General features: G+C 44.3%; 1 protein-coding gene across 1 annotated transcript in view; it reads right to left on the bottom strand.

Annotated features, from left to right (window-relative positions):
* The window catches only part of LOC139579165 (1-phosphatidylinositol 4,5-bisphosphate phosphodiesterase delta-3-A-like), a 29,212-nt gene that overhangs the window by 11,803 nt on the left and 2,992 nt on the right, over window positions 1-14,417 (bottom strand). The window contains exon 2 of the mRNA XM_071407539.1: window positions 2,681-2,848. Within this exon, the coding sequence (XP_071263640.1) occupies window positions 2,681-2,848 (168 nt within the window). The remainder of the gene's footprint in view (window positions 1-2,680; window positions 2,849-14,417) is intronic.

Here is a 14,417-nt window from a genome sequence, read left to right as displayed (position 1 = left end):
GCAATTGGGAGGTCAAAGAGGTTTACCCATTTGGTAGGGCTATAATCTGACACAAGCGTGTACACACGCGCACACACATCCTTCGTCATGCATGCCAACAACAATAATTAGCCTGTGCCATCAGATTCCTACGGGCAGTGCAGAGGAGCCCTATATTTGTCCTATAGAACATGGAGGGGCCAGAGCCATGGCCTCTCATTTACTGGAGGGATATTTCAAGAGCAATCTGAGAGGCAAACCCTGTAGGTGTAGATGTATTAAACTATACTGAGATTTACTACTGGTTTAGGAGGCCTGACGACTAAGCGCTTCACCGGCTGCCCACTTATCCTTCTCCTCAAACCATTGAACTTTGTGTGTGTGTGTTTTTGGCTTTACTATTCTTGTGGGGACCATAACTCACAAGGATATCAAAACAAGGAAAGTTAGCACAATTGGGGACATTTTGCCGGTCCCCACAAGGAAAAAAGCTATTTTGGGTTTAGGGGTTAGGTTAAGGGTTCAAATTAGAGTTACGGTTAGAAGTAGGGTTATGGGTTAGGTTTAGGGTTAGAATTAGGGTTATGGGTTAGGGTTAGAATTAGAGTTATGGGTTAGAATTAGGATTATGTTTAAGAGTTAGGGTTATATTTAGGTTTACAGGTTTAGGGTTAAGTGTTCAGGAAAATAGGATTTTGAATGGGACTAAATTGTTTGTTCCCCACAAGGACAGTAAAACAAACGTGTGTATGTGTGTGTTTTTTTGTTGAACTATCCTTGTGGTACCAGAAGTCCTCACAAGGATAGTAAAACAAGGCAAATTCGACATTTTGCCAGTCCCCATTAGGAAAAATTTTAGGCTTAGGGGTATTATAGGCTTAGGGGTTAGGCTTAGGGGTTAGCTATTTTAGGCTTAGGGGTTAGGTTTACAATTAGGGTTAGAATCGGGTCAGGGTTACAGTTAGGTTTAGGAGTTAGGGTTAGGGATAGTTTTATGGTTAGGTTTAGGGGTTTGGGGTTAAGGCTAGGCTTAGGGTTTAGGTTAAGGTTGGTGTTAGGTTAAGGTTAGGGTTAGATTTAGGGTTAGGGAAAATAGGATTTGGGAAGGAAATCAATTCTTTGGTCCCCAGAAAGATAGCAATACAAAACTGTGTGTGTGTGTGTTTGACAGTGTGCGCATGTATCTGTGCATGTGAGGAAGAGGAAGCGGTCAAAGGTTAGAAATAGCGTTCCCACAGTTTAATGGGCCAAAACATCTAGGATTACTGCCAACCTTTCCTCTTTAAAAGTGTTGTGATCATTAGAGCACTAATATGGAGTGCCTGCTTCCATTTCTGATTGGCTCATTGCCTGCAAAAGATTAGCATGCTGAGGTAAACCAGTATGTTGAGGCTAACGGATAACAAGTCTATATGTTCACTGTTTCTAATGCAGCTTGTGTCCTTTTACACCTTTTTGTAACAGTGGTTGACCGATGTGAACCTTCAGCAGGTATGGAGATTCTGTGTGTACTATACGGATGCATTACTACAGATGACACTGCCAAAATAAAGGAAACACCAACATAAAGTGTGTTAATAGGGCGTTGGTCCACCACGAGCCAGAACAGCTTCAATGCACCTTGACATAGATTCTACAAGTGTCTTGGAACTCTATTGGAGGGATAACAACACAATTCCTCAAAAGAGAAATTCCATCAGTTGATGTTTTGTTGATGGTGGTGGAAACGCTGTCTCAGGCACCGCTCCAGAATCCCCCATAAGTGTTCAATTGGGTTGAGATGTGGTGTCCATGGCATATGGTTTATAACGTGTTCATGCTCATCAAACCTCGTGCCCTGTAGATGGGAGCATTGTCATCCTATGGGGATATGGTAGCCAAAATAATGGCATGCCGAGCCTTTATATACATGACCCTAAGCATGATGGGATGTTAATTGCTTAATAAACTCAGGAACCACACCCGTGTGGAAGCACCTGCTTTCAATATACTTTGTATCCCTCATTTACTTAAGTGGTTCCATTATTTTGGCAGTTACCTGTATCATACAATTACACAGGTTATAGCATCGGACTTAAATCCTGGCTCACAGCATAGTATCCCTTTAAATAATTAAAGGCAAATGTAAACAAGAGGGCATTATTGTTAGTCAACATGAAAAGCCTGAACGGCTTAGGACAAAGAGCTGGCTAAATTAGTCTACTGAATCAGGTCTAAGAGGAGGGTTGAATGGACTAGAACAGGGAGTGTGCTTGTGGAAGTCCTGTTCGTTTGTTTATACATTATTATTTTCCTGTATATAGTCTTCCCTTCGTACAAGGCTACTTCTCCTAATCTGATGTCGGTTAAGCTTCCTTTCCAACTATCGCGAAAGCCTCAGATCCTGAAAATCAGAAAGACCAAAACATCCCCCTCTCGTGACCACTCCCCATCCCCACTCCTCTCTTCTTTTCTGCTCACTCAATCTACACCTAACCTCTACCCTCCCTTTCCCTTTATCCACACCCTTATCCTTTCTCCTTCTCCTCCCTTATGCCTCCTTTCTCTCCTCGCCCACCCCTTTATTTTCCTCTCCCCCTCCCCATACCTACTCTTTTCCCCTCATCCATCCCTCTCTTTTCTCTCCCCCTCCCCATACCTCCCCTTTCCTCTCCTCATCTGACCCCTCCCTCCACCCCTCCGTCCCCCATTGTATACTCACAGGTCTGTTGTGCCTTGGCCTTGCGGGAGCTCTTGGTGGACTCACACCACACGGTGACCCCGTCCTCCAGCAGACGCAGGCTGCGGCTCTTCTGCCACCTCTGGGAGCGTACCTTCACCATGTTGGAACCGTGCATCATCGCACGGACATTCTCATCATCCAGCACCCCTGGAAACACACACACAACACACACACACGTCCCGGTCAAATACACTGTCATACCCTTTTTGGTAACATGCAGTATCACTGCGAATTTTCCAGTATGATGTAATATAGTATGTCACTGATACCATGTCATTGTTGAACACACCCTTATATCATTCACTCTAGTCTAATTCAATGGTAGGCCATCCACACCAAGCTCCACTGGCAGTTCATTGAGAGTTCAGTCTGTCTGCTCTACTGTCATCAAATGTCAGTAGAAGTCTATGAGCCATATTCCTTCTTGGCCTTCCCTCGTCATGCTATTACAGTAAAATGACTGTGACGTTTATTTTACTATATAGGGACTCATAAACACTCGGTGTCATGTGAGGATGAAAAGGGAGGGTTAGGAGTTATTTATGAAAGAGTACGCTAACAAACCAGTCAAGCACAATCCATTTCAGTATCTCTACTGTGGTTGTATTGTGTGTTGAGGGCTTGGCAGCAGTGGGCGTTCCAGGGATGACTCACTCACCTTTCTACATACAGCAGTCATCTTCCTTTGGAAGCACTGCCGTCATGACTCACAAACACAGGCCACGATCTCATAACTAGGGCCTGAACATAGGACTTTGTTTCATACACAAACCCCTGAAAGGAGCAACGCTGCTTCAAGGTTGACATTCAGGTTACTGAAGCAGGAAATCACCACGGAATCGACGGACTTGAGAGAAGACACACTTTTCCACATGCGAGTTAGAACATGTTGTTTATTTCCCCCATGGTTCGTTGCGGTATGCGGTATAAGCCGAGCCGGACCTTGGAACGCAGCACAACAAAGGAAGAAGTAGAATGCTAGGATTTGGAACAAATGCCAATATTCCAAAGATGAATCTCCCCCACAGGCCAGAGGCAGTCCAACAGAGAACCCGGAAAGGGGGAGGGGTTTACAGAGCTGCAGAAACAGTTAGTCACAAACAACCAGTCAGTCAGTCAGTCAGTCTGGAGTTGCAGCAGCTCATCTAGCCAGGGAAACCTATCTCCGCTAATGGTTATTTAATACTAATGTGATTCACAGATACAGCCTGCTATCCCTGATGTGCAGGTCACAAGTGACCTTTTAGAGAAGAACCAACATCAAAAATGTTGAGCAGCTTTATCATCTATGTTAAGAGCAGAGTTAACAGACAAATATAGAAAATTGAGGGGAACGATAGGCAGAGCTGAAACAAGACATGCACCGTCATGTTGTAAGTGTACACGGTATTGTGTACTTGGAACTGCATTCCAGACACTACTGAAAACAAAGAGATAGTATTTTCTCTGTTTCTCCGTCTGACAGTTGGATGCCTCTTTGCAGTAGGTGAATTGGACCTCGTACACTGTTCAACTGTGTTTTCACCTATAAAATAGGATTTCAAAAGAGTGCTCTGAAAGAAACTCTCTCCCATCCTCCCTCCCTCCCTTTCCTCCTCTCTATATCCTCAAAGATTTACTTCAAAAACTGTGGCCATGGATGCCCTCATCTATTATTTCTCTTGAATCAGCTAAAATCCCTTTCAGAGTTCTTCATACTGCCAATACCATGCCAGTCTGTGACGGAGCTCTTCACAGGCTTCCAGAGCTGGCCTCTATTCACTACAAAGTGCACACATTTTGTCCAGGGCCCATAGTAGTACCAAAAGTACTGCACTATAGGGAATAGGGTGCATTTAGGTCCTGCTCAAAAGTTGTGCACTATATAGGGAACAGGGTGCCATTTGGAACGCAGACGTGGGCTATGAGAGACTGTATCCATGAGCAGCTCAGTGCGCTCACCCACTCCCCTCCCCCCAACCCTCCTCTCCCCCTAAGTAGAAAAGGGGGGAACAAACTGAGCCCAGCCATGTCTCTCTCTCTCTCCCAAGCCGTTGGTCAAACACAAAGAGAACCCTCCTCCTCCTCCCCTACCCCAAGCCTCCACCATAACAACCGTGTTTTTGACACAGTCAGTCACCAAGCTGTTACCACATGCAAGGAATTCCCACAGGCTGAGCATTGAGCACAAGGACCCTATTAACAGCAGGTCAGTGACCATGCTAAGCTGTCCTAACTGAGTTGTGTTCTCGCTCTGCCCATCCTCACACCACTAACCCTAATGAGCCTGTTAAATTATTATTCCTGGACCTACTGTTGTCACCTCACTGACCTCAACCCCATTATTTTCTCCCTGTCCCGTCCCCATACCTCCCCATCCAGGAATACAGATGAAAATTCTGTGCACATGGGTACATATGCAAATGTTCAGGGATGCAGGATACCCCCACTGCCAACCGAGCCAAGAAGGAGAGAGTTTTAGTATCAAGCACTCCATACAGTAACAACTCCATACAGTAACAACTCCATACAGTAACACTGCTGTAATGAAGCACATGTGGGTGTGAGGGGAGAAAGAAGGGGCTTTGAGGCCCATGAGCTGGGTACCCTGTTCATCACAGCTCCTACAGCAAGCCAAGGAGAATTTTGTTGACACACACTTTGTCATTTGGGCCAGCATAACAACCTGGCTGGCTAGCAACGCTAAAAAAGGTATGTGAAACCATTCACACAACAAGATGGGGGTTCTGAACAGAGAGAGAGCGAAGGAAGGAAAGAGAAGAGATAATTACTACAGCAGAAGAAGTGAATGACAAAATAAAAAGGTTGGGAAATGGAGGAGTGAGACTTGGAGAGAGGAACAAGACAGGAAAAAAGTAAGTGAAGATACAGAATAGATAGGGAGATTTCTTGTTAGACCTAATACCCTGAGACACAGCCAGGTGTCTCAGGGTAAAACAGAGAACCAATTATAACATGGGCTCATTCATTTGTAATAAACATCAAAATCAAATCAAACTTAAATTTGTCACATGCGCCGATTACAACAAGTATAGACCTTACCGTGAAATGCTTACTCGCAAGTCCTTAACCAACAGTGAAGTTCAAGAAGAGTTAAGAAAAATATTTACCAAATAAACTAAAGTAAAAAATTATAAAAAGTAACACAATAACATAACAATAACGAGGCTATATACGGGGGGTACCGGTACCGAGACAGTATGCGGGGGTACAGGTTAGAGTTATTTGTACATAAGGGTTATTTGTAGGTAAGGGTGAAGTCACTATGCATAGATAATAAACAGCGAGTAGCAGCAGCGTACAAAACAAATGGGGGGGTCAATGTAATAGTCTGGTGGCCATTTGATTAATTGTTCAGCAGTCTTATGGCTTGGGGTTAGAAGCTGTTAAGGAGCCTTTTGGTCCTAGACTTGGGGCCCTGGTACCACTTGCCGTGCGGTAGCAGAGAAAACTGTCTATGACTTGGGTGACTGGAGTCTCTGACAATTTTATGGGCTTTCCTCCGACACCGCCTATTATATAGGTCCTGGATTGCAGGAAGCTTGGCCCCAGTGATGTACTGGGCCGTACGCATTACCCTCTGTAGTGCCCTGCGGTCAGATGCCGAGCAGTTGCCATACCAGGCGGTGATGGAACCGGTCAGGATGCTCTCGATTGTGCAGCTGTCGAACCTTTTGAGGATCTGGAGACCCATGCCAATTCTATTCAGTCTCCTGAGGGGGAAAAGGTTTTGTCGTGCCCTCTTCACGACTGTCTTGGTGTGTTTAGACCATAATAGATCGTTGGTGATGTGGACACCAAGGAACTTGAAATTCTCGACCCGCTCCACTACAGCCCCGTCGATTTTAATGGGGGCCTGTTCGGCCTGCCTTTTCCTGTAGTCCATGATCAACTCCTTTGTCTTGCTCACATTGAGGGAAAGGTTGTTGTCCTGGCACCACACTGCCAGATCTCTGACCTCCTCCCTATAGGCGTCTCATCGTTGTCAGTGATCAGGCCTACCACTGTTGTGTCGTCAGCAAACTTAATCACGGTGTTGGAGTTGTGTTTGGCCACGCAGTCGTAGGTGAACAAGGAGTACAGGAGGGAACTAAGTACACATCCCTGAGGGGCCCAAGTGTTGAGGATCAGCGTGGCAGACGTGTTGTTGCCTACCCTTACCATCTAGGGGCAGCCCGTCAGGATTTCCATGATCCAGCTGCAGAGGGAGGTGTTTCGTCCCAGGGTCTTTAGCTTAGTGATGAGCTTCGTGGGCACTATGGTGTTGAACACTGAGCTGTAGTCAATGAACAGCATTCTCACATAGGTGTTCCTTCTGTCCAGGTGGGAAAGGGCAGTGTGGAGTGCAATTCAGATTGCAATGTTAGGGCGGTATGCGAATTGGAGTGGGTCTAGGGTATCCGGGAGGATGCTGTTGATGTGAGCCATGACCAGCCTTTCAAAGCACTTCATGGCTACCGACGTGAGTGTTACGGGGCGGTAGTCATTTAGGCAGGTTACCTCGCTTCCTTGGGCACAGGGACTATGGTGGTCTGCTTGAAATATGTAAGTATTACAGACTCAGTCAGGGAGAGGTTGAAAGTGTCAGTGAAGACACTTGACAGTTGGTCCGCGCATGCTTTGATTACACATCCTGGTAATCCATCTGGCCCCTGCGGCTTTGTAAATGTTGACCTGTTACAAGGTTTGCTCACATTTGCTACTGAGAGCGTTATCACACAGTCATCCAGAACAGCTGGTGCTCTCATGCATACTTCAGTGTTGCTTGCCTCAAAGCGAGCATAAAAGGCATTTAGCTCGTCTGATAGGCTCGCATCACTGGGCAGCTCGTGTCTGCGTTTCCCTTTGTAGTCCATAATAGTTTTCAAGCCTTGCCACAACCGACGAGCGTCAGAGCCGGTGTAGTAGGATTCAATCTTAATCCTGTATTGACACTTTGCTTGTTTGATGGTTAGTCAGAGGGCACAGCAGGATTTCTTACAGGCGTCCGGATTAGTGTTGCTCACCTTGGAAGCGGCAGCTCTAGCCTTTAGCTCAATGCGGATGTTGCCTGTAATCCAAGGCTTCTGGTTGGGATATGTGCGTACGTTCACTGTGGGGACGACGTCGTCGATGCACTTATTGATGAAGCCGATGACTGAGGTGGTATACTTCTCAATGCCATTGGATGAATCCCGGAACATATTCCAGTCTGTGCTAGCAAAAGAGTCCTGTAGCGTAGCATCCGCGCAATCTGACCACTTCCGTACTGAGAGAGTCACTGGTACTTCCTGTTTAATTTTTGCTTGTAAGCAGGAATCAGGAGGATAGAATTATGGTCGGATGTATCAGTCAACATGTAGTATATTTGATGTAGGAGACTTCATCTTTCTCCATGTCTGTCTGTGGAACTAAGTACTGGTCCCATGGGACCTGCTGTAAACATAGGTGTTGTATTGATACTAAGTAAAAAATGAGCCAATTGAGGTCGAAACAGCAGTATAGAACTCAATCAAAACAATGCTCTCAGACACAGACTGGGACAGACGCCAAGGAAAACATTGAACCCTGATAAGGAGAGGAGAGCACATCAAAGAACGGGACAACTAGGCTGAGAGGGTTGACATTAAGGCACTGATTTTCTGAGATCACACCTATAAAGATATGAAGAGTTTTATTCCAAACCCCCATATATCCATTTTCAGAAATGTTGGTAAATTAGCTTTGATGTTTAAAGAAATTGGTGTGTTTTTTTTTGCTATCTAATCATGGCATGGGATTGTTCAATGACGGACATGTATTTGTTTAAAATATAGTGCATTCGGAAAGTATTCAGACCCTTTGACTTTTTACACATTATTTAGAATAAGGCTGTAATGTAACAATGTATAAATAAAGCAAAACTGTTTTCGAAATTTTGCAAATGTATTCAAAATCTAAAACTGAAATATCACATTTACATAACTATTCAGACCCTTTACTCAGTACTCTGTTGAAGCACCTTTGGCAGTGATTACAGCATCAAGTATGCTTGGGTATGACGCTACAAGCTTGGCACACCTGTATTTGGGGAGTTTCTCCCATTCTATTCTGCAGATCCTCTCAAGCGCTGTCAGGTTGGATGGGAGCGTTCCTGCACAGCTATTTTCGGGTCTCTCCAGAGATGTTCGATTGGGTTCAATTCCGGGCTCTGGCTGGGCCACTCAAGGACATTCAGAGACTTGTCCCTAAGCCACTCCTGCGTTGTCTTGGCTGTGTGCTTAGGGTCGTTGTCCTGTTGGAAGGTGAACCGTCAGCCCAGTCTGAGATCCTGAGCGCTCTGGAGCAGGATTTCATCAAGAATCTCTCTGTACTTTGCTCCGTTCATCTTTGCCTTGACCCTGACTAGTCTCCCAGTCCCTGCCACTGAAAAACATCCCCACAACATCATAATGCCACCACCTTGCTTCACCATAGGGATGGTGCCAGGTTTCCTCCAGACGTGGCGCTTGGCATTCAGGCCAAAGAGTTCAATCTTGGTTTCATCAGACCAGAGAACCTTGTTTCTCATGGTCTGAGAGTCTTTAGGTGCCTTTTGGCAAACTCCAAGCGAGCTGTCATGTGCCTTTTACTGAGGAGTGGCTTCCGTCTGGCCACTCCACCATAAAGGCCTGATTGGTGGAGTTCTGCAGTGCTGGTTGTCCTTCTGGATGGTTCTCCCATCTCCACAGAGGAACTCTAGAGCTCTGTCAGAGTGACCATCGTGTCTTTGTCACCTCTCTGACCAAGGCCCTTCTCCCCCGATTGCTCAGTTTGGACGGGCGTCTTGGTGGTTCCAAACTTATTCCATTTAAGAATGATGGAGGCCACTGTGTTCTTGAAGTCCTTCAATGCTGCAGAAATGTTTTGGTACCCTCCCCAGAGCTGTGCCTCGACACAATCCTGTCTTGGAGCTCTACGGTCAATATCTTCGACCTCATGGCTTGGTTTTTGCTCTGACATGCACTGTCAACTGTGGGACCTTATATAGACAGGCGTGTGCCTTTCCAAATCATGTCCAATCAATTGAATTTACCACATGTGGACTCCAATCAAGTTGTAGAAACATCTCAAGGACGATCAATGGAAACAGGATGCACCTGAGCTAAATTTCGAGTCTCATAGCAAAAGGTCTGAATACTTATGTAAAGGTATTTTTGTTTTTAATTTATTTGCAAAAATGTCTAAAAACCTGCTTTCGCTTTGTCATTATGGGGTATTGTGTGTAGATTGATGATTTTTTAAATTTAATCCATTTTAGAATAAGGCAGTAACGTAACAAAATGTAGAAAAAGAGAAGAAGTCTGAATACTTTCAGAATGCACTGTGTACAGTGGGAAGAAAAGGTATGTGAACCCTTTAGAATTACCTGGATTTCTGCATAAATTGGTCATAAAATTGTATCTGATCTTCATCTAAGTCACAACAATAGACAAACACAGTCTGCTTAAACTAATAACACACAAGCAATTATACTTTTTCTTGTCTATACTGAACACACCGTGTAAACATTCACAGTGCAGGTTGGGAAAAGTATGTGAACCCTTGGATTTAATAACAGGTTGACCCTCCTTTCGTAGCAATAACCTCAACCAAACGTTTTCTATAGTTGCGGATCAGACCTGCACAACGGTCAGAATGAATTTTGGACCATTCCTCTTTACAAAACTGTTTCAGTTCCACAATATTCTTGTGATGTCTGGTGTGAACTGCTCTCTCGAGGTCATGCCACGGCATCTCAATCGGGTTGAAGTCAGGACTGACTGGGCCACTCCAGAAGTCGTATTTTCTTCTGTTAAAGCCATTCTGTTGTTGAGTTACTTCTGTCTTTTGGGTTGTTGTCCTGTTGCATCACCTAACTTCTGTTGAGCCTCCGTTGGCAGACAGATAGGCTTACATTCTCCTGCAAAATGTCTTGATAAACTAGGGAATACATTTTCCAGTCGATGATAGCAAACTGTCTAAGCCCTGAGGCAGCCAAGCAGCCCCAAACCATGATGCTCCCTCCACCATACTTTACAGTTGGGATGAGGTTTTGATGTTTGTGTGCTGTGCCTTTTTTTCCTCCACACATAGTGTTGTGTGTTCCTTCCAAACAACAACTTTTGTTTCATCTGTCCACAGAATATTTTGCCAGTAGCGCTGTGGAACATCCAGGTGCTCTTTTGCGAAATTCAGACGTGCAGCAATGTTTATTTTGAACAGCAGTGGCTTCTTCCATGGTGTCCTCCCATGAACACCATTATTGTTTAGTGTTTTATGTATTGTAGACTCGTCAACAGAGATGTTAGCATCTTTCAGAGATTTCTGTAAGTCTTTAGCTGACACTCTAGGATTCTTCTTAACCTCATTGAGCATTCTGCCCTGTGCTCTTGCAGTCAACTTTGAAGGACGGCCACTCCTAGGGAGAGTAGCAACAGTGCTGAACTTTCTCCATTTATAGACCATTTGTCTTACCGTGGACTGACTTTTAGAGATACTTTTGTAACCCTTTCCAGCTTTATGCAAGGCAACAATTCTTAATCTTAGATCTTCTGACATCTCTTTTGTTCAGGCATGGTTCACGTCAGGCAATGCTTCTTGTGAATAGCAAACTCACATTTTGTGAGGTTTTTTTTATGGGTCAGGGCAGTTCTAACCAACATCTCCCATTTCGTCTCATTGATTGGACTCCAGGTTAGGTGACTCCTGACTCCAATTAGCTTTTGGAGAAGTCATTAGCCTCGGGGTTCACATACTTTTTCCAACCTACACTGTGAATGTTTATATGATGTATTCAATATAGACCAGAAAAATACAATAATTTGTGTGTTATTAGTTTAAGCACACTGTGTTTGTCTATTGTTGTGACTTAGATGAAGATCAGATAAAATGTTATGTCAAATTTATGCAGAAATCCAGGTAATTCCAAAGGGTTCACACACTTTTTCTTGCCAGTGTCTATATATCACATACGAGCATTCCATTCTAGCTAAACAACAGATATAGTGATTGGCCCCCCCCAAAATTTCATACACATCTAAAATTTTGAATAAAATATCTAAGATTTATTTTACACACATATGAAGATACCTATAAGCAATAATTTCTGATGAAAAAACACAAATGTGAAAAATTGGTAGGTATAGCGTTATGGAAATAAACTTTTCATATCTACCACAGCAAATTAAATCCCCAATACACAACTATAAATTGTAACTTTCCCGCTGTAAAATTATCACAACTTTAATTGACATTGACATTTTACCTCATAGTTATACCGCATAAAGTGAGTGCTGTTTATCTTTGAGCTAAGGAAAAATGCCACAGACCACGCAAGACAACATTGATCCTATCAAATCACATTTTATTGGTCGCATACACATATTGTTAGGTGTTATTGTGGGTGTAGCAAATTGCTTGTCAAAAAGCAGTTCATGCCATATGATGTCACCCAAACCAAAACAGATCATTAAATTCTCATATGATCATATAGGCTAGAGATCATCAACTAAATTCAGCTGCGAGACGATTTTCACTGTCAATCACCACATTCTCATCGGCAGACTCAACAGCCTTGGTTTCTCAAATGACTGCCTCGCCTGGTTCACCAACTACTTCTCAGACAGAGTTCAGTGTGTCAAATCGGAGGGCCTGTTGTCCGGACCTCTGGCAGTCTCTATGGGGGTGCCACAGGGTTCAATTCTCGGGCCGACTCTCTTCTCTGTATACATCAATGATGTCGCTCTTGCTGCTGGGGATTCTCTGATCCACCTCTACGCAGACGACACCATGCTGTATACTTCTGGCCCTTCTACACTGCACTGTTAACTAACCTCCAGACGAGCTTCAATGCCATACAACTCTCGTTCCGTGGACTCCAACTGCTCTTAAATGCAAGTAAAACTAAATGCATGCTCTTCAACCGATCGTTGCCCGCACCTGCCCGTCCAGCATCATTACTCTGGACGGTTCTGACTTAGAATATGTGGACAACTACAAATACCTAGGTGTCTGGTCTGACTGTAAAATCTCCTTCCAGACCCACATTAAGCATCTCCAATCCAAAATTGAATCTAGAAATCGGCTTCCTATTTCACAACAAAGCCTCCTTCACTCATGCTGCCAAGCATACCCTCGTAAAACTGACTATCCTACCGATCCTTGACTTTGGAAATGTAATTTACAAAATAGCTTCCAACACTGTACTCAGCAAATTGGATGCAGTCTATCACAGTGCCATCCGTTTTGTCACCAAAGTGCCCCATATACTACCCACCACTGCGATCTGTATGCTCTCCTTGGCTGGCCCTCGCTTCATATTCGTCGCCAAACACACTGGCTCCAGGTCATCTATAAGTCTTTGCTAGGTAAAGCCCCGCCTTATCTCAGCTCACTGGTCACCATAGCAGCACCCACCCGTAGCACCAGCTCCAGCAGGTATATTTCACTGGTCATCCCCAAAGCCAATTCCTACTTTGGCTGCCTTTCCTTCCAGTTCTCTGCTGCCAATGACTGGAACCAACTGCAAAAATCACTGAAGCTTGAGACTCATATCTCCCTCACTAGCTTTAAGCACCAGCTGTCAGATCACTGCACCTGTACATAGCCCATTTGTAAATAGCCCATCCAACTACCTCATCCCCATACTGTTATTTCTTTATTTGGCTCCTTTGCACCCCAGAATCTCTACTTGCACATTCATCTTCTGCACATCTATCACTCCAGTGTTTAATTGCTATATTGTAATTATTTCGCCACTATGGCCTATTTATTGCCTTACCTCCCTTATCTCACCTCATTTGCACATTGTATATAGACTTTTTCTATTGTGTATTTGACTGTATATATGTTTATTCCATGTGTAACTCTGTATTGTTGTTTGTGTCACACTGCTTTGCTTTATCTTGGCCAGGTTGCAGTTGTAAATGAGAACTTGTTCTCAACTAGCCTACCTGGTTAAATAAAGGTTAAATAAAAACAAATAAAAAAATGTGATGACCCTCCCACTCTGTCTGCAATATTTTGTGTTGGTGTGGTGTTCCGGGGTCCCTGGTTTTATGGGGGGGACCCTCCCACTCTGTGTGTGGGGGGACCCTCCCACTCTGTGTGTGGACCCTCCCACTCCGTCTGCCGAATTCTCTCTCTTTGCTCTTGTTTTCCTTAATAGGATGTCTGTGGGCGGAGCCGGGAGGGTCGTCAGCGAAATGGGACACACCTGGGCTCGGGTGTCCCCCCCCATTCATTGAGCAGACTCTCTCAACGCTGACAGTTATTTTTGATTGTGGCATTTTTGTGGCTTTTTGTTTGCTCTGGTACATTTCAACACCCCTCATTATCACATCTATGCACACAACCACTCACTTACACTACTGACTACACACACACCATTGTTACTTGTTTATAGTTTACTGTCGTTAATACATATATTTGTTATTTCTTGATCTCCACGTTGTCGCCCTTATTTGTTACGGGTTACGAGCCGGTTCGTGACACAGATATTGCAGTCTCTCTGCAGTCAGACGGTATGCATCTGCTGGGTTAATGACATTTGTAGACAACCTTTGACCCTTAACATTTGATAAACACAGGGCCACTGGGAACTAGGTCTATGGAGACATTACTTTGGAAATGTGTCTTCATACATACACCAAACAAATCACCCTCCCCTAAAGATTCCATACTACTACTGAATGCCATTTCACATGCTGGCAAAAGAGGTAGAAGTTAAGAGACATTG

This window comes from Salvelinus alpinus, chromosome 1 (genome assembly GCF_045679555.1).
Source record: "Salvelinus alpinus chromosome 1, SLU_Salpinus.1, whole genome shotgun sequence".
Classification (NCBI taxonomy): domain Eukaryota; kingdom Metazoa; phylum Chordata; class Actinopteri; order Salmoniformes; family Salmonidae; genus Salvelinus; species Salvelinus alpinus.
The sequence above is the reverse complement of the archived record's forward strand: the minus strand, read 5'-3'. Positions and strand labels throughout refer to the sequence as shown.